General features: G+C 40.0%; 1 protein-coding gene across 1 annotated transcript in view; it reads left to right on the forward strand.

Moving 5' to 3' along the window:
• SCUBE1 (signal peptide, CUB domain and EGF like domain containing 1) overlaps positions 1–27564 on the forward strand; it is a 205700-nt gene that overhangs the window by 127976 nt on the left and 50160 nt on the right. Inside the window, exons 7-8 of the mRNA XM_075855615.1 lie at positions 1463–1552; positions 26102–26218. Of these exons, the coding sequence (XP_075711730.1) occupies positions 1463–1552; positions 26102–26218 (207 nt within the window). The remainder of the gene's footprint in view (positions 1–1462; positions 1553–26101; positions 26219–27564) is intronic.

The raw sequence follows: 27564 nt of genomic DNA on the forward strand, positions 1-27564 counted from the left end.
GGAAACTCCTTTAAATATACTTAGTGGCTGATTCTGGTTTGTAGGTGAACCATGGATTATAATTTAACTAAAAAAAGCTATTGGATTGTAGTGTTAATAACTTGTTCATACTTTAAGATCTTTAATGTAGTTAAGTCTGTAAATAGCTTCTCCACCTTTAATATATATTTTTTAAGAAAAATATCTGATTAGCAGTGAAATGGGGACTGATATGACTTTCCCCTAGTTCCCCTGAGTCTGGTTGCTAGGGATATATGGTCTAGCTCGGTTGTCAAGGAACATGTCTCTAGCAACCAGTCTGTCTCAGATTGACGTTGAATTGAGGATAGCAAATAGAGAGAGCTAGGAGACTATATAATACAGAAACCACGCTTCTCAATTTTTTTAGTGCTCTACTAATTAGATTTTTGTAAAAAGGTTCCCTATTTATATAAAAAATGGTCCTCAACAAGAAAATCATACTATTGGCTATCTGCCAAGTGTATGAAATAAGGAAGATGATGCGGGAGCTCAAACGTCTATCCGTCCTATCTAAATTGATAGACCTAGGCCATCATGATGAGCTCACATGAATGGACCTCTATAATAAAAAAACTTTAATTTCTACTAGAAAGAAACGGAAAAGTTGAGGCCAACTTGCAAATCATCTTATTAACAATTGGTGGATATAAAAAGTGTGGAGATCCTCCTTAACCAATGCTATCCTGCTTCAAACCCTTTTTTTCTTCCCATCCCGTTCATTTGGTCTTCATCCTACCACGGTTTTAACCTACTGATCCTTTGCTTCTCGAGTCTCCCTTTCTTGTGTTGTCTCGTTCATCTAACCTGCTCTAGACCATTTAAAGTCCTCTCCTTGTGACGCTGTATGGAACTTGTCATGTACAGATACAAACTTACCCTATTTCCTTCCGCTGCTTTGTTTTTTGCTTCACTGCATGTTGACCAATTATTAGAATCTATTTTTGCGACATCTGAATGTCTACTTAAATGTATTCCATAGACAAGCAGGCAACCAGCACTGCCCAAATGATCTTCTCTTTTTCCTTTTGTGGTCTGGGTTGTGTACGTGCATGCTATGTGTGCCTTCTCTATGTCACGTTATTAAAAGGTCCGTCTCTAAGTGTCTCTTAATCATCCATCACCGGACTGTGCACTATCTTCTCACACTGTGTATCATTGACTGGAACTCTTCTTGGTTCTCAAACTTTTAATCACTTTTTCTTTCACTGCCTGGTATATTAATAGGATCATTTCTTCGTATATATAACTTCACTCATCATCCCCGGGGCCACTAATCATTTTTCTGGTGGGCTTTGGCAGGGGATTAACACTCTTCGTAAGGGGTTTCATGCTATCACTGCTGGCTTGTAGAACTTGGATGTCCATTGCCAAGAGGCTGTCGTAGAAGTTTGGGCTTTTGATTAACCAAATGCTCCATGTTTGTCCCTTACTTGTGTTTTAGAAAAGGATGAGGCTGCAATTGAGCGTTCTGAGTACAATTCCACGTCAGTTACTGATGTGGACAAGCGGGTGAAACGGAGACTCCTTATGGGTAACATTTTTCTTCCACTTTTCTCTTATACAAGAAATGTGTTCTCATTGTGTGTGTGTGTGTGTGTGTCGGTGTGTCGGTGTGTCGGTTTGCTTGTGTGTATGTGGTGTGTCTAGAGCTGCCCCTGGGTTTAGCACTTTACGAAATGTATTGACCATAAAAATAGAAGTCTACTTCAATAGTACCTAAATGAATACATGAACATACACCATACATGTTTTGTACTTTGTTCATGAGGGCCAGCCCCTCCTATATGAACTTTAATTTGCCCTTGACTACCTGTACAATGTGTAGCCGTCTAAGTTATCCCAAGCCAGATCCTCAACTATAGTTTAACATCGTTGTCATGAAGAATCTCTAAACCCCTAGACCTAACGGTATGCTAGAAAGGTTGCAACATCTCCTTCCTCATGGGGAAAAGTCTCCTTACCTCCTAGCCATTCGGAGTTCCTCAGGAAAGCACAGATTTTTGGGTTCCTAAAAGTGTGGGCTTAGCAATATAGGTTTGTTGCTGATCGTTCTCGATGTGCCATGGTTGGTCAAGGCTTGGTTGAGTTGTTAGTTTCATCTCTGTTTTATGGAATAAGTGGGGGTTTCATTAAAATAAAATGGTGTAACCATAAATCGTCTACTGAGCTTTCAAGGATCTTGGTGGCCACACAAGTGGTTTTGACAAGACATCTGCCTTACGGGCCACCGGCTGGGTAACCTTGATCAATAGACATATAATGGAAATTTAACTATTTTGTTTTACTCTTCATGGTTTTTAAAGAGTATTCCCATCTCAGACAAGCATGATCGGCTGTTTTAATAAGTCCATTAGAAGTGAATGGAGAGAGCTGTGCACGTGTGGCCACCCATCCATTCGTTCTCCACACCATTCTCTAAATCGGTGAAGGTCCCATAGGTGTGACTCACACCCATAATACATTTATGACCTATCTTGTGGATATCCCAAAATGTCTGAGAAGGGAATATTAATTTGTAATTATTCTGGTTGGTTGATCTGTTTTGAAACCACAGATGGAACGTAGGAAAACATACATATTGGGACAAATCCAGAGTCCTAAAGATGTTGGAAAAAACTAGAAATACTGCTAAAGTTGATATACAGTGTGTTAAATTTTGCTGCATTATTCTAATATGCTTGGAGACTAAATCCTATAAATAGGTTTCCAACTGTAAAGGTTGAGTAATTTCTTAAAAAACTGCACTTTAAAGCCGATATTGGTTAGTTACATTTAAACCTTTAAAGGAGTTATCTGGTTTAGAAATCCCATTTACAAATACCTATTAGGAATTCTAAGTTAATAGAGGTGGGGTGCCCCATTCAGGATCATCACCTATTTCCCAGTTTGGAAACTGGCTCTAAAGATCTGGTCTTGCTATAGAGGACACATTATGTCCTTGAATTACACAGACCGCTCATTGATTTAATTAAAAATGGCGTAGAACTTAATTTCCCCTGTGGTGGCGCTGCACGGAAATCAAACATTTGCGTCTGTTTCCCCCAGAGATTACAGTGAATTGCTGCGGGTCCCAGTAGTGGGATACCATATGATCTGCCTATGGTCGGAATACCCTTTGAACAATGGAGAACCCCTTTACCAACCTTTTATTATCTATATAACATTATATATGGTATTTTAAATGGACATTAACTTTCCAAATTACCTCTGCTAATCTAATAGTTTACCTGATATAAAACACTTTATTTAGTATCTATGCATATTCTGCCTGAAGTTACTGCCAGTAGGTGTTTCTCTTCCTGTAAGCTGCTGTCCACCCCCTGTAGTCAATCAAATTCCGTCCCTGGTTACAGAGCGGAATTGACGGTCTGCCTGTCCATACGAGTCTATGGAGAGGGGAGGGGGAGCAGCAGGAGGAGAACAGAGTGAGTGTGAATCAACAGGCACACTGTATACAAGTCTATGGAGAGGGGAGTGGGAGCATGAGGAGGGAGCAGAAAGAGTGAGTCAGCAACAGGTGCTGAACACAAGTCTATGGAGGCGTGAGCAGGGGAAAGAAGCAGGAGCAGAGTGAGATACACTGGTTGCTGGTAAGATTTCTAGGTCACCTCAGTGCTGGATTCTCAGCTACACTGCTCAATACTGCTGTATAATGTCTTCCATTCTGCTACAGTTTCTATATATGTAACAGAAGGGGGAACTCCTGCTCTCCTATCTCTGTGTGCAGTGTATAGAAGACATGATAGCAGTTAGGTTCCTCCCACTAGCTCAGAGACAACTGAATTTGAGAGAGAGCCTGCAGAGGGGAAAGCTGCTAAATAATGCAGACTACAAGTGATGTAATGGCCTGAATTATGGTATTCCTCATGTATACAAACATGACTTCTTATTCTGAAAAGTTAGATACGCTATAAATTTGTTTCCTTGTAGTTTAATATATCAATTTATTCATCATATAGAATAAATATTCCTGCAGATTGAATGTTAGGGAATGGTGGTGCTATTCAGTGGAAAATAGCGAGAATATTTGTAGTTTTACTCAATGGGTTTTGGCAAGTTCCATCTCTTAGAGTGTTTATTTGAACACATGTAGAGGAATCTTTTGCTTTGACGTTGGTGTGATTCAAAAGCTTTGGAATCTGAGAGGAGGTTCCTCGCAGGAAGCTAATGACTATCTTTTTCCATTTGTGTTCATCAGCTAGATTCCTTTCCAAAGTCATTGAGTTCATTCATGGAAATCTTTCCTTCTATAATGGGATCATTAAGATCAGTCATCCAAATTCTTCTTAATTCTCTCTTGACAATCCATAATATTGCACTGTTAGGACAATAATTATGGGAAATATAGTTCGGGAAAGGTCCTAGGGGTTGACCACAAATGATATAAAATTTAGGGCACCTATTAAAGAGTTTTTCTACAATTCGCAAAAAAGGCCTCACCCTTGTCCTTGGGCTATGTCTGGTATTGCGGCTCAGCATCGGTCAAATATATGGGGCTGAGATGCAATACCAGACACAGCCCATGCATCGGAAGGGGGTGTGTTTCTCCTAATTTCAGACAAACCCTTTAGGTCCTTCAGGTTACAATATTTTCAACATACAATGATCTTTTCTGGGCCAATATAACTTGATGCCACAGACAGTCCGGATCTGCGGTGCGTGTAGATCTAGCCAATCAGCATGGGCATTTCACTGGTAATACACTTATATTACTGAATGGTATTCACTGATTGGCTGTCTAGTATCGCCTCTGTACAGCATTGTACGGTACTTCATGTCCTGTACTGCTTTTTACCTGTGCAAGGATGAGTTGCTCCTTTGGACACCAGGTAAGGGCGACTCCATGTCATATTGTGTACTGTACAGGACCCTGAAAAGCTCCTGTCCTCATCACAGAAAGTAATTTATAGCTTCCAGCTGCTCTTCTTTTTTACTTTTTTTTTGTATTGTTCTTGCATCATCTGTGTACATTTTTGGTTGGAATATTGGGGTTTTGGATCCAATTAGTAGTTTTCCCTAGCGTTATAGACTCAAATTACAAAATTGCAGTATTTTCAACTTATAATGGCCTTCCCAGAACCAACCAATATGACCTCTTATGCGAAAACCGTTTTGTCTGTTTCGTTACTACATACATCTCTTCTACCACTGCCATTTTATATTCATTAAATACATTCTGCGCCTAAATCTATTTTAGAAAAATCTGTTAAATAATGCGCTCTGAGTTGTGGAATTACTGTCACCGAGATGGGTTTCTTCTACTTAGTTGTCATGTTTTGCACCGAAAAGAGTTATTTGAGTCAAGCTTGTTGCTATGATTACACTGCTTAGCAACTACAGCCATTGTCAGGCCTGTCATGTCCCTAGTAACCAATCTATCTCAGATTACATAGATTTAAAGATGGCCTTACTCATTAGATTAAGATCAGCTGAACCCCCCAATTTGGGTGGGTTTGGACAATAATCGGGTGGGATTGGCCTGACTTCTTAACCAGTGGTATGTGTACCCCAGGGGGTACATGTCATTTTTTCCAAAGGGCACTTACTCTGTCTTCATGAGGTGCTTTTAATGAGCAGCAGAGTGTATGATCGTATGTATAATTTATTTGAGTAGGGGGTCATTGGCTTAGAAATATTGAGTAACACTGGTCTAATTGTATTTGGGGGTAGCTCAACACTCAAAGAAAGAATGGGCATGTTGCATTTAAAGGGGGTTTCCAGGCCTAAGAAACTGGTGACTTATCCTCAGGATAGGCCATCAATACCTGATCGGTGGGGTTCTGACCCCCGGCACCACCCCCGCCACCGATCAGCGATTTTGAACCGCCGACATACATGTAGCGGCGGTTCACAATATTACAGCCTTATCCAATTTAAGTAAATGAGAGAAGGCTGTAATACTGAGAACCGCCGCTACAAGTGTGTCAGTGATTTACAGTACGAGCATAAAAGGTATGAAGGAAAAGCAGCGTACATACAATCATCGCTGCCCCTTCAAAACGGCTGATCGGTGAGGGTGCCGGGAGTCGGACCTACACCGATCAGGTATTGATGGCCTATCCTGAGAATAGGCCGTCAAATTCTTAGGACTGTAAAACTCCTTTAAACATGCCAGATCCATTGGTACCTGGAAGATAAGCTCTGTAATCGGTGTCAATACATGGCTTATCCCAGTCTCCCAAATGAAGACTTTTTTTTTTAGATGAGATGGTTGTATGTGAATGTGGATGTAGGGTGACTTCTGACAACCCATATTGGAAAGGGTTTATATTTCTATATGAAGGACGCAGTAACCTTCAATAGAGCCTGTGGTATTTAGTTTACTGTCCAGTAGGGTCAAACACAATAATTTTTTTCTTTTGCAATTTGACCATAGGCGTCCAGTGAGCACCTATACAAAAATCACACACACGAACGAGTGATTATCAAAATGAATTCTTTATTGATAGAACTTACATGTAAAAAACACATAACCCATACAAATTACCCATAAAGCTGGGTCCCCACATGGACCGGGTCTTAAAAACCCTCATAGAATAAAGTGCTGAAAAAGAGACCGGTAGGCTAAATCTAAGCGTAAACATGGACAAGTCATACAGACAATGGGCTATAGGGGGATCAGTCTCTTTTTTCAGCACTACTTGCACTTTATTCTAGGAAGTTTTTAAGACCCGGTCTATGTGGGGACACAGCTTTGTGGGTATTCTGTACCGTTTGTGTTTTTTACATGTATCTTCTCTCTGTAAAGAAATGTTAATTTTGATCATCAGTTCGTGTGTGACTTTTGTATAGGTGCTCATATTTTTTATCACACAGTACAGTATAGGCTGCTATATGCATATAGGTGTCCAGTGTTAATTTCTGGTGTACAGTCAGACAAATATCTATTTCTACTATAACATTTGGACTGTTTGATGCACGCAACTTTTTACGTAGAAGAAAAGGTGTTGCTTGTCTGATTCAGGCTGGTAGATGCAAGATCAAGCGTCTTAATGCATATATAAAATATACAATTCAATTTTTTACAATATATTTTCTTAAATATTTTTTTAATTGTAATTATTATTATTTATTTTTTTTTTAACGGTGAGTGCTTCTCCTATAAGTTTTTCTCCTTCCCTAACTTGCATCACCCTGTAGCTTACATAAAAAACATCTGAACCATAAACTTCATTTCACCTTTCTGGCATACCCTCACCGAATGCCAAACGCTAATGGTCCTGCGTATTGTTCCATTTGCAAGTCATTAATATCACTCTCGTGCTCTGCTGACTGTCACATTTAAAAGCCACCGTCCTCACTTATGAAATTCTGAGCGGCATCTGCTCCTGATTAGTGAGAAGAAAATCTTTTAATGAGCGCATTGCAGCAGCGCTTGTTTGAATTTAACCTCCGCAGTTTTTCTTTACATTTCACAGACCTCAAAGGCATTTTAGATTTCTTTGTCCAGTCTTCTGGGGTTCCCGTCCTGTATTTCTAGGTTTTATGAAGCCTCCTGACAAAGGTCCGTCAAAAGGTACAACTAGAGTATTTCTTGCTCCATTAAGCAAAGCAGGGTTATCTACAAGATCTTCAACCTACAGGAGCTTTTACAACCGGCTAAGATATATAAGTAGACGTTCCCAAACCTTGACCTAATATTTCACATTAACTTCTAAGTCTATGAGGTCAAACTGTTGTGTTCCTTGACCTCCAATTTTGGACTTTGGAGAGCGTCAACTGCAGAAGCCCCAAACCATATTGTTGTTGGCCTCAGGCTGGGTTCACACGAGCACATTAACGTCCGTAATGGACGGACGTATTTCGGCCGGAAGTCCTGGACCGAACTCAGTGCAGGGAGCCGGGCTCCTAGCATCATAGTTATGTACGATGCTAGGAGTCCCTGCCTCTCTTCAGGACAACTGTCCCGTACTGTAATCATGTTTTCAGTACGGGAAAGTTGTCCTGCAGAGAGGCAGGGACTCCTAGCATCGTACATAAGTATGATGCTAGGAGCCCGGCTCCCTGCACTGAGTTCGGTCCGGGACTTCCGGCCGAAATACGTCCGTCCATTACGGACGTTAATGTGCTCGTGTGAACCCAGCCTCAAACCATCCCAAATTCTGCAGGACGGGCCTGTTTTGAGTGCTTCGGAGAAGAGGAATTCTACAGGAAAATATGTTTTTGTATTTTTAGACCACAGGCAGAGGTGTAGCTTGGTGGGAGGGGGGAGGTGCTATGTGCGGTGGGGCACCATTGGCATCAGCAGTAGAACAAAAAGGGGTTGTCCTAATTGGTGCCACTTTCTTGGGGTAAGCACTATGGCATGGAAACTGCCCTGGCAGGAAAAGCTATGGGTGCTTCTATGTGTTTGGATCTACTGTATCAGTACATCTATGTGACTGATAATTGGTCAGTTCTGTGTGGGTCTTGCTTCACCTCTTGGGCACATGAAGTTATGTTTTAGTTTGTGGAGGGGCACCCAACTGAATCTGAGTTTTGGCCCTGACTCATTTTTGGTATACGGACATATGTTACTACTCTAAGCAGGAAGTGGTGGCATTTCTGCCATAGATCTACATAGGCCATGTTGTGGGCCTTGTGGTATTGAACCCCCCTAGCACTAGTGGATTCCAATTACTGCTAGTGAGGGGAATAAATTTAGACTCCACACCTATCCTGTGTATTCTTGTAAGCCCACCTCAGGCCAAATTTGTTCCTGCCAAGTTATGTAAGTCAGTTATTTACCCATAATGCCCCTTCTCTTGATGTCCATGCTTCTCTTTCTCCCCCTTTATTTTTTCTGGTAGAGTTTAGTTACCTTCACATGTTTTCCCTAACCCTGTACTATATCCAGCTACTTTATTCATGAGATTGGATCATTCTGGACTCTCCTTTACTTTGACAGTCTCCGCAATTCACAGGCCAAAAAGCACTATGATTGCTTGTGCCAGTAATGCATTATTGTTCTGGAAGTTTGTTAGGGTATGTGCACACACACTAATTACGTCCGTAATTGACGGACGTATTTCGGCCGCAAGTAGTGGACCGAACACAGTGCAGGGAGCCGGGCTCCTAGCATCATACTTATGTACGATGCTAGGAGTCCCTGCCTCTCCGTGGAACTACTCTCCCGTACTAAAAACATGATTACAGTACGGGACAGTTGTCCTGCAGCGAGGCAGGGACTCCTAGCATCGTACATAAGTATGATGCTAGGAGCCCGGCTCCCTGCACTGTGTTCGGTCCGGGACTTGCGGCCGAAATACGTCCGTCAATTACGGACGTAATTAGTGTGTGTGCACATACCCTAAGGGAAAGTTTGGACACAAATATGTTAAATGATATTTAGTGGAAACCGGTAATGAACCATTTTAATGCATTTGAACCCATTCTATGTTTGTAATTTTTGGTTCACTTTCTTTGTATATAAAGCTTAAGAAGCAGATGGACGCTAAGATTGAAGTGTTCTGTATTAGGCCAATAACATGTCCCTAAAATTCCTATTGGTTTGGTTTTGGATGAGCAGGTCTTAGTCCCAAGTTTAGTGGTCATGAATGTGTAGTTCGTCTTTAAAACCTCTCCATTCTTGTGTTGAAACAATGTTAGATCACATTGACCAATCGTTAGAGAGATCAGTCCATTCCGTCAAGCCTCCGATATCTCTTTATTGCTTTCCTAAAATTTGTTGAAGAACTATAGTAGGTCCAAAAGGATCTTATGCTCTGTCATTAAGGACCCTCCACCCCCAGGAGCACATTTTTCTCAACCGAGACTTAAGCATACCTTCATCTGCCCTGAATCTACTAGTTGCATATCCATATTGACGTTCTCCAATCAAAACCTGAAATTTTTATCCCAGATATCCTGCTTTGTGTCCAGGAAACTGAGATACGAGTAGCTTTTTGGCAGGGTCTTCACACTGGAGAGCTAAAGGTCACTAGTGATTTATTTTCCTTAAATGGTTTTCAGTTTTATTGCTATATAGTTTTTCATACTTTATTGCTGTAAGGAACGGCAGCAAGGAACAACCATGTTTTTCAGGTGCTATTTCTGGCCTCGTAAGATCTTCAACCATATTTTGTTTCATTATTGAGTTCAAGATGATACATATGTTAAGAAATACCCATTTATTTTTAGATGTGGAGAACAGTCAGGACCCACAGCCCAATTTGTAAGGAATATTTATTTCACTTAGCATATTTTCTGTTCTGTTCTCTTCTCTTCCCCACAGGAAACTGGGCTGACAGAAGATGTCAGCAAAGTTGATACCTCCTGGGGCCTAAAAAATGTCTGATCACAAATTGTAAAGATACAACAGAGTGCCGCACCATAGTATGTAGTTGTTGGGTTTTTAAGCACATTGGTCTAGAGAAAAGCAAATAAAACGGGGGAAAATGAAAATAAACTGGTTTGAAAGTAGTATCAGAACTTTGCCGTTACTGGAAAACCTTACATGGCCGACCTCATGGCTCATGTGATTGAAACTCATGTTGGAAAATAAAGCCTGCCGAAAGAGATATGAGAAGCCACAACACCTGTTTAGTCTAGAGGGTTTTGTTGTCTTCAGACCAGAAGGTCTTCAAATTCTTCGTAAAAATCACCTTAGGCCCAGTGCACATTTTGGTTCAAGTTTTTGAAATCTGACCAAGGGCAACATCTGTATGGAGTTTGTATGTTCACCCAGTGTTTGGTGGGTTTCCACTGAGTGCTCCGGTTAAATCCCATGCTCCAATAGCATACTGATAGATTGAGAGCCCCACTGGAGGCAGTGAATGATGGAAACTTGTGTACAGTGCTGCGGAATATGTTGGCGCTATATAAGCAACATAAACAAATAACAGAATATGTTTATCAGAGATAAATCTTTGTGCGTGTGGCCTGCTTTACTCGTGTTCATGAGTATGCAGCTCATTTCGCTAGGAACTGCTGATGTCACCAAGATACTAGTGCCGATTCCGGATTTTAATTATACTTAGATTGATGAAAGAGTCCGAAAGGATATTTGGTTATTTAGAAAAAGCGATGCGGATAAGAGTATACTAGTCCTTCTCAATTAATTAGAATATCATCAAAAAGTTAATTTATTTCAGTAATTCAATTCAAAAAGTGAAACTCACATATTCTATAGATTCATTGCACACAAAGGGATCTATTTCCAGCATTTTTTTCTGTTAATAGTGATGATTATGGTAACAGTTAATGAAAACCTAAAATTTCGTGTCTCAGAAAATTAGAATATTGGGTAAAAGTAGAAGATTGTCGCCTCGTGGTGTGACACTCTAATCAGCGAATCAACACAAAACACCTGCAAAGGTTTCCTAAGCCTCTACAAGGACTGGTCTGTCGCTCAGTGTCCAGAGTCCTGTTCTCAGAGGAAAGTAAATTTTGCATTTCATTTGGAAATCTCGGTCCCGGAGGAAGAGGGGAGAGGCGTCAATCCAAGTATCTTGCGGTCCAGTGTGAAGTTTCCACAGTCAGTGATGGTTTGGGGGCCGTGTCATCTGCTGGTGTTGGTCACTGCGTTATATCAAGTCCAGAGTCAGCGCAGCGTCTAGCAGGACATTTCCCTGCACTTCATGCTTCCCTCTGCTGACAAGCTTTAAGGAGATGTGGATTTCATTTTCCAGCAGGACTTGGCACCTGCCAAAACTACCAATACCTGGTGTAATAACCACAGTATGACTGCGCTTGATTCGCCAGCAAACTCGCCCGACCTAAACCCCATAGAGAATCTACCGGGTATTGTCAAGAGGAAGATGAGACACCAGACCCAACAATGCAGACGAGCTGAAGGCCGATATCAAAGCAACCTGGGCTTCCATAACACCTCAGCAGTGCCACAGGCTGATCACCCCCATGCCACAGGCTGATCACCTCCATGCCACGCCGCATTGATAACACCTCAGCAGTGCCACAGGCTGATCGCCCCCATGCCACAGGCTGATCACCCCCATGCCACAGGCTGATCACCTCCATGCCACGCCGCATTGATAACACCTCAGCAGTGCCACAGGCTGATCGCCCCCATGCCACGCCGCATTGATGGAGTAATTCATGCAATAGGAGCCCCGACGAAGTATTGAGGGAATATACTGTACATACTTTTCAGGAGGACAACATTTCGATATTAAAAATAATTTTTGGAATCGGATTTATTCAATATTCTAATTTTCTGAGACACAAAATTTTGGGTTTTCATTATTTGTTCGCCATAATCATCAACATCAAAAGAAAAAATGCTGGAAATCGATCCCTCTGTGTAATGAATCTATAAAATATGAGTTTCACTTTTTGGATTGAATTACTGAAATAAATTAACTTTTTGATGATATTCTAATTCATTGAGAAGGACTTGTGTATAAGGATGGAGAGATCCTGGTAGGTAGCAAAATAGTAGGAGGACATGATGAAGAACGTTGCCTTTCGGAATTAGTAGACTGGTATGGTCCACAAATGTTGTCCCCCAATTATATAAAACAGATACTTCCAAAACTATTGGCTGTGTTGGAATTGTGTCCATGAGGGGAACCTAGTCTGTCCTATAAATGGATTTTCCTGCTGCTCCAAGAACGATAACACCCAGAGTTGCTTTCGAGATTGCACACAAGTAAGTGCCAGTTCTGTGAAATCCATAGATAGGCTTCTTTTTTTCGCTCTGCACAGGGACTGGAGACCCACTTTATGTTATTTTCATATCTGTATCCTGGTTTCCATTTATAACACAAGCCAGGATGCAGTGCCATCATATGATGGATACCACCGCCACCCGATGGACCCCATTGACTTATAATGGGGTCTGTCATGTTCCATTGTGGTCTGTCCTTTTGACTGGAAGAATAGCAAGACATGCAACGCTATCCTTCGCGTCAAATCTGACGGGTTCTGTAACAGATTCTCCATATTAAGCCTCCCACCCAGATGTGAAAATAGCCTTAAAGGAATATTCCTGGAAATATGTATATGGTGTTATTTGTAGTGCAGGACCTGAGGAGATTCAAAGAACACTAGAGAGCGAATCCCTGTGTAATTCACCGCCCCCTCCGGCCCTGCACTAATCATAACCTAGTGATATGGTTTTGCTTGGAGTGTTCCTTTTGACCCTTGATGTTCTTTGACGCAGCTACTTTCGGCCTTGAGACAGCGATTTTTTTTTTTTAATTTATGTTTCCGTTTTTATATTCCTGTCTTCTGAGAGCCATGATGTTTTATTTTTCTGTCTTGTATGATGGCTTGTTTTTTTGCAGGACGAGTTGTATTTTTTTTTTAATGGTGCTATTTTAGGACACAATGTTAATCACTTTTTATTCTTTTTTTTATTTTTATTTTTTTAGAAAGGCAATAGGGCATTATTTTTTAGATTTGTCTCTTTTTCTGCGTTCACCGTGCGGGATAAATAACGCATTTGTTTTTTAGTAGAGGTTGTTGCGGTGATACAAATTTTGTGTAATTTTTGAATTTATTATTTTTTTTTAGAAGTTTTGACATAATTAAGGTTTTTTTTTTTGTTTTTTTTTTTATGGTAAAAAAAAAAGTTTTTTTTCTTGTGCTTTTTTTTTTTCCCTGCGCCCACACCATCCCAGTGCCGTACATTTATGGCACTTAGCCTTGAGCAGCTAGCGCCGGCGCCATACAGCAACTGGTGCTAAAGGATTAACATTTTTAAAAACCAAAACCTAAAATCTATGGGCCGGAGTATTTTTGTTTATTATTTTGCTTGTATTGCGGTATCTATATATGGATAGTAAATGTGTATCCCTATGAATATTCTGTATATGGAAATGTTCTTTAACACGTTGTTCCAGGTCATATATTGTATGGTCCTTTCTCCTCTTCTATAGACTAAAACTTTTTGAAATAATCCCTCGCATTCTCCAAACGCATTAGTTCTGCTTTGGTGACAGAAAACAAATAAGGAAAAATGTGAAATTTGTTTTTACTCATGTTGAGTCTTGAAATACAAGAGTTTGCGTTTACTCACTTGAGTGCGCTATGTTTTGCTATCTTTGATGTGCGACTATTGTTGGCTCCCATTTTGAAAAGGATTAAAGGAACATCTTCTGTTCCTGCCGCAGATGTAACTTACAGTAACCCCCTGAATAAGAGGCCCGCCATGGTTTCAGATCAATGCCTCCCCACCCCCAACCAGTCATGGTGGGATTTAAAAAATGATCCTCTGTGCTCTGAATGTTTGTTTTCGGGTGACTTTTTTGTGACTATTGATGTCAGGGCAATTAGGATGTAAAGATGTTTGTACAGCAAGATAGGATGGATTAGAATGATTGAGAAGTTCAAACAACCTGCAGGGAAAGTAAAAGGAAAAACAGTTTGTGTAATGAAATTGTCTATTTCCCTTTTTTAACCGCTTGGTTTAGCAGAAGTCTCCTTCACCGTAAGAAGAACACTTACTCCACCTACGAACCTCCAATTTTAGGGGAAATTATACCCATTCATCAGTGACATTTCGTTAAACAGAATTTATAAAAATTCTCTGCTGCCGATGTTTGTGTTTTTTTTATTATTTTAATATATATCTTTTTTTGTACTTTTTTTTTTTTAAACATTTTAGATTTTTTTTATATATTTATATATTTTTTTTAAATATTTAAAAGGAAGTATAAACCAGAGGTTTTTTTTTTGGTTTTTTTTACAGATTAGTTTACATGTTTTTCACTGATGTAATTTAACTATTTTTGTTTTTTATGTTTTTATTATAAAAAAAAAAAAAGTGGCAACAAACACAACCAGCATTGCGGAATTATTCACCGGTAAAAGAGGTTTACATTGATTAGTGATCGATACAGAAAAAATACAATCAAAAGAAGGTGGTAGAAGTCGTTTTTGAAGAATTAGTTACAATTTTATTATTATTATTACTATTTAAAGGATTTTCAGCTCATATTTGTAGTTTTTGGGTTTTTTTGTGCCTGAAAGTTGATGTAAGAGTAGAGTTTTTGTTTTTTTTTACACTACGTTTAACCGCAGTTTAATAGGAAGCTATGCATTTGAATACACCCAGAAGCAGCCATTGCTGGTCCCTGGATTTCTTTCCACTTATGTCTTAAAATGACGCTAAACATAACGGCTTTCTTATTTACATCTCCTTTTCTGTTTAATGCAATCTATTGTTCCCTGTTATCAGCCATTTCAGTCTGAGGAGATACTGACTGTAGTGTACTTCAGCGGGATATCTTCCAGGGAGTCCACGGTCTGCCCTATAACCCCTACTTCATCTCGCACACCTCCAGTTTGGAGAACTTTTAGAAACCTTTACAATCTTGGGTTTAAAAACAAAATATTTCTAATATTTAGTGTCCTGCTTTAGGCTTTTTTTAAATGTATTTTTTAACCCCTTAAGGTCCGAGAGATTTTTGGATTTTTCATTTTAGTTTTTCACTTCCCGCCTTCCAAGAGCCATAACGTCTTTGTTTTTTTTGTCAATAGAGCGGTGTGAGGGCTTATATTTTTCGGGGGGAGCTGTAGTTTCTATTGGTAGCATTTAAAGTACCATATATTGTACTTGGAAGCTAAAAAAAAATTATTTGCGGGCTGAAATTGGAAAAAAACTGCGATTTCCTCCATTATTTTTTGGGTTCCGTTTTTACGTCTTTCACCGTGTGGTAAAAATAACAAAATCTATATAGATTTTTTTTATATTTTACTACTTTAAAAAAACAAAAAACTTTGTTAAAAAAAAATAATTGTTTTGTTTCACCACATTCTGAGAGCTATAACTTTTTTTATTTTTTCGTTGCATTGAGCGATGTGAGGGCTTATTTTTTGCGGGACGAGCTGTAGTTTTTATTGGCACCATTTGTTTGACATATGACTTTTTATTTAATTTTTTTTGGGAGCTAAGATGACCAAAAAAGTGCGATTTTGGCGGTATACAAATTATTTTTTTTACAGCGTTCACCGTGCGCGTTAAATAACGCTATATTGTAATAGTTCAGACTTTTACGGACGCAGCAATACCAATATTGTTTACTTTTTACATTACTTTAGAGGGAAAAGGTTTTATTTTTTGTAACTTTTTTTAAATTTTTTTTTTGCACTACAAATAACTTTTATATCACTTTTTTCTACACATTTTATTAGTCCCCCCTAGGGGACTTGTACCACCGATTGCAGTATATCATCATTTTTACAGGCATCTTAACATAGGCAGAGTAAAGGCAGCCCTGGGGGCCTTCATTAGGCTCCTGGGCTGTCATAACAGCCATCGTCACCCCCCGATCTCGTTGCGGGGGAGCGATGAGCTGTCGGAGGGGGCTGCTCCTGGCTGTTAGTCCTGGGTGTCGGCTGTAAAACAGCGCGCTCCAAATCCCCGCACGATGATTGGACACACAGAAGCCAATATTTCAAGTGAGTCATTGTCTTATGCTTTCATAAAACAGAAAGCATTTTTTATATCCTCACTTCAGTTACAAATCCAAAAAGCAGTTTATTCTGTGTTTTGGGTTAGTGGTGGAGTCATGAAAGTAATTTATTTTTTCTCTCCTAAGTTTGTGTACACCTCTGTTGTATAGGACAGTTAGGGTATGTTCACACGCGTAACAAAAAACGGCTGTAAAATACGGAGCTGTTTTCAAGGGAAAATGGGCGCGTAAAAACCGCCCAGTGGGGACGGAATGCCGTTTTTCCCATTGTTGGGTTTCATTTTTATGGTGTTTACCGTTTGGCAATAATGGCATGTTAACTTTATTCTTCAGGTCAATATAATTATGGCAATACCAAATTTATATAATTTATATAAAAACAATGTTAATGAAGTCCCAGAATGTGGCAACACAAAATACAAAATTTTTCACTTGATGGAGCAGTGTGAGGGCTTGTTTTTTGTTAGGGGGGGGGGGGGAGAGAGTTGTAGTGCTTATTGGTACTAGTTTGGGTTGCATACAACTTTTTGATCACTTTCTATTCCCATTTCTTTTGGGAGATGAGGTGACCAAAAAACAGCAATTCTAATGTTTTTCTTTGTAACGTTTGCAATGGGGTTTTTTTTTAAACTGCATTTATCATATGGAATTAATAACATTATTTTTGTTATAGTTAGGACCATTATGGATGCAGTGATAATAATTAGGTTTATTTTTTGTTTACATTACTTTACGGGAAAGTAATGGAAGAATATATTTTTTTTTATCTTTTTTTAATATTTTTTTTATATATTCTTAAAAACTTTAATAAAGTACTTTTTACATTTGTTTTTTTTCTTATGTAGAGCAGTGTATTGTGTACCATATAAAGATACACTACCGTTCAAAAGTTTGGGGTCACCCAGACAATTTTGTGTTTTCCATGAAAACTCACAATTATATTTATCAAATGAGTTGCAAAATGACTATAAAATATAGTCAAGACATTGACAAGGTTAGAAATAATGATTTTTATTTGAAATAATAATTTTCTCCTTCAAACTTTGCTTTGGTCTTGGAATGCTCCATTTGCAGCAATTCCAGCATTGCAGACCTTTGGCATTCTAGCTGTTAATTTGCTTAGGTAATCGGGAGAAATTTCACCCCATGCTTCCAGAAGCCCCTCCCACAAGTTGGATTGGCTTGATGGGCACTTCTTGCGTACCATACGGTCAAGCTGCTCCCACAACAGCTCTATGGGGTTGAGATCTGGTGACTGCACTGGCCACTCCATTACAGATAGAATACCGGCTGCCTGCTTCTTCCCTAAATAGTTCTTGCATAATTTGGAGGTGTGCTTTGGGTCATTGTCCTGTTGTAGGATGAAATTGGCTCCAATCAAGCGCTGTCCACAGGGTATGGCATGGCGTTGTAAAATGGAGTGATAGCCTTCCTTATTCAAAATCCCTTTTACCTTGTACAAATCTACCACTTTACCAGCACCAAAGCAACCCCAGACCATCACATGACCTCCACCATGCTTGACAGATGGCGTCAGGCACTCTTCCAGCAACTTTTCCGTTTTTCTGCGTCTCACAAATGTTCTTCTGTGTGATCCAAACACCTCAAACTTCGATTCGTCTGTCCATAACACTATTTTCCAATCTTCCTCTGTCCAATGTTTGTGTGCTTTTGCCCATATTAATCTTTTCCTTTTATTAGCCAGTCTCAGATATGGCTTTTTCTTTGCCACTCTGCCCTGAAGGCCAGCATCCCGGAGTCGCCTCTTCACTGTAGACATTGACACTGGCGACTATTTAATGAAGCTGCCAGTTGAGGACCTGTGAGGCGTCTATTTCTCAAACTAGAGACTCTAATGTACTTGTCTTGTTGCTCAGTTGTGCAGCGGGGCCTCCCACTTCTCTTTCTACTCTGGTTAGAGCATGTTTGTGCTGTCCTCTGAAGGGAGTAGTACACATCGTTGTAGGAAATCTTCAGTTTCTTGGCAATTTCTCGCATGGAATAGCCTTCATTTCTAAGAACAAGAATAGACTGTCGAGTTTCACATGAAAGCTCTCTTTTTCTAGCCATTTTGAGAATTTAATCGAACCTACAAATGTAATGCTCCAGATTCTCAACTAGCGCAAAGGAAGGTCAGTTGTATAGCTCCTCTAAACAGCAAAACTGTTTACAGCGGTGCTAACATAATTGCACAAGGGTTTTCAAGTGTTTTCTAATCATCCATTAGCCTTCTAACACAGTTAGCAAACACAATGTACCATTAGAAGACTGGAGTGATGGTTGCTGGAAATGGGCCTCTATACACCTATGTAGATATTGCATTAAAAACCAGACGTTTGCAGCTAGAATAGTCATTTAGCATATTAACAATGTATAGAGTGTATTTCTGATTAATTTAATGTTATCTTCATTGAAAAAAACTGCTTTTCTTTCAAAAATAAGGACATTTCTAAGTGACCCTAAACTTTTGAACGGTAGTGTATATAATGAATTAATCCGCACAGAAACAAATAAATCAATGTCATAGCTGCACTTTAAAGGGGTTGTCTGATTTGAAAAAAAATATTTTCATATACTCTAATCGGGAATTCTGAGTTAATAGAGGGGGTTCCTCTGTTCAGGATCCTCATCTCTTTGCCAGAGTGGAGAGCGGTTACAAAGGGCGCCCCTCACTCTGAAGGATCTGTCCTGTCCCGCATTACACAGACAACCCATTGTTATGAATGGTCACTGTGTAATACTCAATTTCCCCTGTCGCGACACTGCAGGGAAATTGAACTCTTACTGCCAGGTTTCCCCACAGATAACAGCTGATCGCTGGAGGTCCCAGCAGGGAGAAAGTTTGTGATCAGCTTATTGTCCAGGGACCCTTGTAACAAGGAGGGATTGTCCAAAGCAGAGAACTCCTTTAAACTAGACCTACATGATCTTACACCTCTTGCACACAACGGAGATCGGGCCACGAAAAATGGTCCCAGTGTCGTCTGGATTTCCCGGCCCGACCACGGTACAGGTGAATGGGACTTTTGGCATCATAGACATTTTATGATGCTAGGAGTCCCTGCCTCCCCGCATCACAAAATGTCTATGATGCCAGAAGTCTCGTTCACCTGTACCGTGGTCGGGCCGGGAAATCCGGCCGACATACGGACCGTTTTTCCCGACCTGCACTCGGTCATGTGCAAGAAGTGTTATCGTATGACCCAATGCAACAATCGGGCTCAGATCTAGGCAGTTTACTGGTGATAACAATTGCTTCCAATGATTTAAAGTGAACTCATCCTTCTTTTTATCATAGAGATTGGAAGTCCAAAAATCTTCCTAGACGACCACACCTTTTTCCAGAATGTCTTCAGTTTTGATAAGGCTGTCATGCACTCATGATGCCAGAATATCTCCGTTTACTTTGTACGTTTAGGAACTAGACGTCATATCTCTACTTCTCCCCGGTAAACCCATCTGTGAAATATGTCTGGCTTTTTTGGAATACATAAAATCTTGTTAATATGTCTTAATGCAATCTAATAGTAAACATACCCCAGTGTCTACAGCCAGTAAAATGTATTCATCTTTTGCCAGGTCATGCATTTACAGAATCTCGCTGTCCCACCAGTTCCATTCCATAGTGTTTGGATATTTAATGGTCCATTTGCACATACAGAATGTTCTTACTTGCACTCTCCGCAGGAACTCGCATCCTTCCCACGTCCAGCCACTGCAAAATATTATTCCTCTATTCAACTGTGCAAGGTCATTCCAAGTATTTTGATTTCATCAATGCCTGCTATGTACTGTACCACTACTTTGAAAAGAGTTACTGATATATTCCTTTTTAGGAATTCTTTTTGTAACCTTATAAAATTTATATTTTTCTATTTTTACTATAGAATATTCATTTTTTCTTTACAAATTATTGGGTTGTAAATAGAGTGCGTAAAATAAATAGACCTGAAACTTGCCGTATCTCGACATTATGTGCAGAAATGATGTACTTTTCGAGATACGGATGGTGAAAACCATTTCCAAAATTCAGGTAAATCCTGAACTTCCATGGAGAAAGTTCTCTGGACAATTTCGAAAATAAGTTGTCCCATGTTGGACTGTAGTAATGATGGAAGATCTGAGAGAATGTCTTTAGGCCATTTATAGGAGTTGAGGTTGTCTCATGCCAAGAATCCCTTTCCGTATACCCATTTCGGACTATGGATGTCATACGGAGGGGTCCTTTTTGGGACTCTTCTTTATTAGCCAGAGCGGAGAGCCACTCACAATGTTGCGGATCTTTCTTGTACAGATCACAACTGTAGGCCGCTCCACACAAGATTGTCACCTATGAAAAGCCACTCGCGTAATAGATTGCTCCCCATCCTCACTCCTCCTGTACTCCCCGTACACTTGGTCATCCTGGAGTCCCACCTCTTGCGCTCTCCTTATCAGCTTCTGTTTAGAAGATGGAGGTAGATAATCTGCCCCCAGCAACAGACTTTTTATTGTAGTGGTCTTACAATGAAGTGATGGGTTGATGCGAGGAAGAACATATGACAAAAAGAGAAGGAAAGAGAAATATATATATATTAATAAACACAGCTATTTGCTTTATAGGCCTACACTCCATGTGAGCCAAACCTGGGCAGATGCCAGGGTCCACTGGGCTTTGACAGCCCATGGTGATCTGGGTAAACATTCTCTACTTTTTTTCGAGGCCAATGTGATGTAGTTACCCACTGTGACTCTGTAGCCCATGGGCCCACATACACCTGGAACCGGCCCTGTCTACACTGCATATATACCAGAATATATCTGTGAAATAGAAAGTTTTTTGTCTAAAACTTACTTAAACTGCATGAACTGATTTAGCGATCACAACAATTGGTTTTTGGCTCGTTTTTTTGCCTTTTCAATAGAGATGAGTGATAAGAACCTTTGATGCAGTTTATTGGATTTTCGATAATGTGCTTGTTAAGTTCTTGGAAGCATCCTAAAAATATATTGAAATTTGATTGTTTTAGTTAGAATTATGTCAGGCCCTTAGGATGTGGTTCACAGTACCATTGTACATAGAGTGGAAAATGAGGTCAGGTTAACTATTCCGTGCTCCCTGGACCAAGCAAACTTATCCTGGGAAGTGATCTGATACATTTTTAGTGAGTGATTTACTGGAGAAAACAAGGAAGTTTGCTTATCTTTGCTTTTTAAAAATATAACCTTTGACCCGTTGACCTTTTTTAAATTCCTGAGACTTTCACTATTTAAGTGAGTTTTGGACTCCCACTACTGAGAGTGAGGCGCAACCTTGTTAGTTGTAGCCCTGATGGCAGCAAAACAGACTGGTCTGAGGCATTGTTAAAGTATACAGTATCTGGTATCTGTACCCAAACAACTTAGGGTCCTTTTACCCGGCCAATATGAGCCATAAAAGCGAGCGCCGATCAACAAGCTCGTTGGTCGTCACTCGTTTGCTCCTTTCACAAGGAGCTATAATCCGTAATGTATGGGGACGAGCGATCATTACTACGATCGCTCATCCCCATACATTTCCATCATGTCAGCAGCACGTCTTCTGTTTACACATAGAGATGTGCCTCCGACAACGATAATATATTGTGCTGCATAAATGATACGATCAGCCGTCGTTTGCTCATTCGACGGCTGATTGTTGCCCTGTTTACACAGGGCAATGATCCGGAACGAGCATTCCTATGAACGCTTGTTTGCCTGATCATTGGCCCGTGTAAAAGGGCCTTGACAAGTGCCCATGAATGTTCCTCCTCTCTAAAGCTGGCCATACACAGCAATAGGGCGATGTTCGAACTAATTGTTTTTCTGACAAATATTCGTTAAGCAAACGTTATCATACACATTTTAGTTGATGTTGCCCATTATAGTCATGCAATGTGCCCATACAGTACATGTCCAATGGCACAAAAAAATTAGTGGTGGAAGTATGGCCGCAAGGGACAAACCCTCCTATTCTCCTCCTATGTGGGTTGTTATTGGCATAACGATTGTTCATGGTCGCACAAGTGACCCATACACATTCAATGACTTTCGATATTTGGCCGAAAATTGGCAATATCGCCAACAAATTTGTTAGACGTTTACTGTCGGCCATCCGGAAGTTGTAACGATCGTTCACTTAATTTTCTTGCCGACGAAATCATTTGTTTTCATCAACTTTCATATAATGTGTATGGCCATTTTTAGGCTGGTTTCACTCGCCCACATTTTAGCAGCCTTTACGACCACATCACTTGGACCCTTGTAGTTCTACTGAACTGGACTTGGATTATAACCAAACCCTATGGGGATCTAAGTCTGGTGCTATAGAGCCCGGGGCGAGAGGGGCTGGGTGGTGTTAGCTCTGGGCTAAGAGAAGATTAATGAGCACTTGTGAAGCCAGCCTTATTGCTTCACTTACACTGTAAATCTTGTACAGACTATGTGCTTCAGAGCAGCTCTTCGTTATGTAACTGGAGATAGATAGTTGCCACCTTTGTCAGACATATTGGGAGTTACGAAGCGGAGTCTCCGAGTCTCCTAGTCACCTAGTCAACCAGGGTGCATACAGGTATGTCACAGCAAGCACTCCTTTTATATTTCATATAGAGTAGTACATCGCTATAATACACCGGAATATATTTCATTCTTTGTATTAAAACTCCCGTCACGACTGCATCACTGTGTACATAGAGATAGACACCAGAGGTCCCATACCATCATACTAGGACTATGCTTGAAGTGGAACACCCCAGCCTTAAACTAACTTTCTGTGTTCTACCTTTAGTACCAGAATACTTAAGGGGCCTAAAGTGAAAGTCACCCGTCCGATCATTACATTTTTTTGATGGCAGTACAGTAACTAAAAATGGTCTATAGTTGGTAATATCCTCCCTAATGTATAACTCATGCCTGGATGTTCTACAGTCGGCCTCCTGATTCACAGTACATATATTTATTTTTCTTCAAATCTGTGTCCCAGTGGTTTTCAAGTACAAGCAATATTTACGCATCAAGGCTCAAGATGGTGAACTTCTTTCTTTCTTATTTTTTTTACCCTTTACTTCTTTTAGCTTGCTTAATCCCTGTGAAGTGAAACACAAAACTTGGCCTCTTTCAGACTATTTGTGCTAAGTAACTGACCCTTGGCCTATACAACCAGTCAGCCATGACATGGGAAAGTAAGTCTGTTGTGTCTCTCCCACTTTCTGGACACTATCCAGGAATGGGAATTTTCCTGCCCAAAAAATGTTCAACCGTGTGTCTATGAAATGGGATCAGATGTATTCTGCGGACACTTTGTCATTCGCCTTTGGCCTCGGAGTAGTTTAAGGGTTAAATGAGTAGTTGAGATTTCCCCTTCTATCATAATACAGTCATGCCAAATGTGTGGCTCCACTTCTTAAGCCGAGTTTGTAAACTCTTCCTACTTAGAGCGTTCAGGATACGTCTTTGCCAGTGTCTATTCAAAGGCATTTTGTACTAAAGAATTCTCCTGAATAGCCAAAGAGATTAGTAAAACCCTCTCTTTTGTAGGTCAGTTTGGAAGGGCCAGCCAATAAAGTTTCCTTCGTTTTTGAAAAAATGTGTGTGTTGGGGGGGGGGGACTTCTTAAAGTGACTCTTGAGGCTCCCACTTACTTAGGCTCAGTATATGTTCTTCACTAGTCCGGTAGCTCAGTACTCTCTACTTTACAATTGTCCTATCCTTAATAGAAATCATCTCTCTTTTCACTGACTTCCTGGTGAGTCTGTTTATACACAACAGCCAATCTGAAGAGTGGGAGGGGACAGAGCAACAGCCTGAACCAATGAGGAGACAGGAGGTAGGTGGTGTGTCTCTGACTACCTCAGACTCCCTGTAGGCAGTGTAGATATGCTGTAGTCACAGATCACAGCTCTGCCCTAATGGAGCTGAGCTAAAAATCTGCCAAACCTCTGGAACTTATTAAAATTAGTAGCATTTAGGAATCGGCTCTATATACTGATGTGTATATCATTTTTTAACTCATGACTAGACAGTCACTTTAAATTTTAGTGACCTTTGTTACATAAAAATAAAGGGCAATAAAATTGAGTTACGATTGGCTGGGTTGAAAATCTCAGGTTATCCATCCAACATGGGTATCGACCAGGGGAGCATGTATAGCACATGCTGTGGGGCCCAACAGCTAAGGGGGGGTCCATCTACGCACTGTTAATGATGAAAGTGGAAAATTAAATGCAGACCAAGGGGAGGCTAAAAAGGGGGCAGATAGGAGACCAACATAATCATAAGTGTTTTCTATTCAAAGCATCTATTGCTGCTGAAAATACTCATGGTGAAGTGAGGCCCCATTCCAAGTTTTGCTATGGGGCCTCATGGTTACTTGTTACAACATTAAACTACACAAGCCATATATAAATTAAAGTGACATAATTAAATAGTTACATCTGCCCTAATAGCTAGCTAAAGTACTTTGGTAGACATTTATAGTCTTAAAATATGTTTTATGTTTATTTTATTTTATTATTGTAGTAGGAATGGGCCTTTAAGCATATAAAATGAAAAGATTGCAGAAAAAAAAAAACCAAAAAACTGACCTCCCCCTTTATTTATCAAGTAATGTTCAGAAGATGCTATTACGCCTAAAAAAAAATACATTTACTAGTCTTATGTCTGCTGTGTAATAGCATTATTTATTCACAAATAATTTTTTTTATTGCTTATTCTCTCCAATGGTGAAGTGTTTTTTAGCTCTACTTCCATTCATTTGATAGACTTTAGATGCTATTGATTTATGTTTGGGGGCTACTTCTGTTATATGTTTCTGGCAAAAAATGGACATTGATAAATTGGATTCTTAGTGGCTTTGTGCCATTGTGAACCTTTGGGCTCAAATTATAGGGAGGACAACCAGGGCAATTTCTATAAGCCTCAACTACCTGGGGCCCTAAAGGGGCATCCTCTATCAGCTTAGATTTATTCTGGTTTTATTTAAATGTTATTATTTATTTATTTATTTATTTTTTAAGCTGGGCACCTCCTTTTTATACCCATGGTCCTGTGGCTAATTATCAACACCTCCCCCCAAAGGTATGGTTGAGAGTAGAGAAATGTGGGTAAGGATAGAAACCTTTATCGGGATCCAGGCAGTGGCGACAAGAAAGTAAATGTGGTGGATGGATGCTGGCTCCAAGAGATGGTAGTTGGATGTATAGTAGTGGATGGTTGGTGGTGAAAGCGTTGACTGAGTGGTTGAATATGGTTTTTGCAAGGTTTCCAATTCTTTCCTAAAAATCTTTGGTAAGCAATAATTGGTGACTGTTCTTTCATGTACATAACCCATGTCAAGAAGTGGGCCTGTTCCATGGATGGACATTTCCGTTTTGTATTAATGAACATGGGGAAGTCTAGCGTTGCATGCTTAGAAATGTCCCTTTAATGGAACTATCTATGTGTTCAGCATGTTCATGGTAACAACTCTAGCTCATCTTATATGCAGGTCCCTATATATTAGATACAGATCAAGGTATGTACAATGAAATGGATTTGTACTGAGGCCTGAATTCAAACCCCCCATAATTTTGTATTCTGTCCTTGTGTTTTGTGAAGGCATCTAAAAATCCTTGCAAGGAGGAACTTGCATGTCTCTAGTTAATCTGTGTCATGAGTATGTATGTAGTGAGCTGTAGTATTAGACTGTTATGTAGATCAAAATATAATTTCTTGTCTTCTACCTCTAGAAACATGTGCTGTGAATAACGGAGGCTGTGACCGTACCTGCAAGGATACGGCAACGGGAGTGCGATGCAGTTGCCCTGTGGGATTCACCTTACAGCCAGATCAGAAGACTTGCAAAGGTCAGTATGTATCAAACAATTGTCACTAGGGCCAGATTATAGGGACTGCACAAGGGGCACGAGCCTCGGGCCACCACCTCCTTGACAAAGTGTCGTACCATTATTAGGGGTATAATGCGTAGCACTATTATTGGGGGCACTGTGTAGAAAAATATTTTGAGAGACACTCTTTTGAATGATTGCCACTATTATTTTTGGGGGTAGCAACATATTCATGTAGATCTCTTTTGAAGTCTAAGGGAGTCACTGCCTTGGCCATCTCCATAACTCTCATGAACTTCAACAGAGGGCCACATGCATGTGTAGCCACGTCTCCTATATTTGGCTGTGATAGAGGGACTCGGTGCCAGAGCTGGGATGGGAGCCCCCACAAAAAGTTTTGCCCAGAGGCATCTACCAACCACCTTCTGGCCCGGATTATCACTGCACTTGGCAAAATCAGAGATATTGAAGTATGAGACCATTGTGAAGCACAGACGTCATATTTTGTTCTATAGAAAGCAACGTAGACTTCTAATGAATGATCCTTCAGATCTTCGAGGGCTATTACTGAACATGATGGTCATACTGCTAAAGAATCTCTCTGTGCTTGTTCCATGAGATACAACTCTTTTACTTTCTCTCAAATACTGCAAATATGACAAATCATTCTGCTAGAAGAGCATGATACCAAACAAGCACTGTACTTCACGTTATAGAGTTCAATAGACTTTGTTTAGGGACCTTTCACTACTAGTCTATAGGCACCAATAGTTCTGTATTGGAGAATTCTATACAGGAGGTTCTGAGCAGGGAATATGCGTTATAGGCGACACTAAAAGAAGAGGGCGCTAAATTGTAGGTAAGTAGTATGCTGTAAAGGAGTCTCTAGGCAAGCTGGGACACTATTGGTGACTCTAGGCAAGAAGGACATTGTATACTGAGCTTTAGTCAAAGAGAAAACTGTACAGGAGTCTTTAGGCTAGTGATATACTGCGTGTTCGTTGTATAGGAGATTCTAGGCCCGGAGGTCATTGTATATACAGTGAAGGAAATAAGTATTTGATCCCTTGCTGATTTTGTATGTTTGCCCACTGTCAAAGACATGAACAGACTAGAATTTTTAGGCTAGGTTAATTTTACCAGTGAGAGATAGATTATATTTAAAAAAAAAACAGAAAATCACATTGTCAAAATTATATATATTTATTTGCATTTTGCACAGAGAAATATGTATTTTATCCCTTTGGCAAACAAGACTTAATACTTGGTGGCAAAACCCTTGTTGGCAAGCACAGCAGTCAGACGTTTTTTGTAGTTGATGATGAGGTTTGCACACATGTTAGATGGAATTTTGGCCCACTTCT

This window comes from Rhinoderma darwinii, chromosome 3, assembly GCF_050947455.1.
Source record: "Rhinoderma darwinii isolate aRhiDar2 chromosome 3, aRhiDar2.hap1, whole genome shotgun sequence".
NCBI lineage: Eukaryota > Metazoa > Chordata > Amphibia > Anura > Rhinodermatidae > Rhinoderma > Rhinoderma darwinii.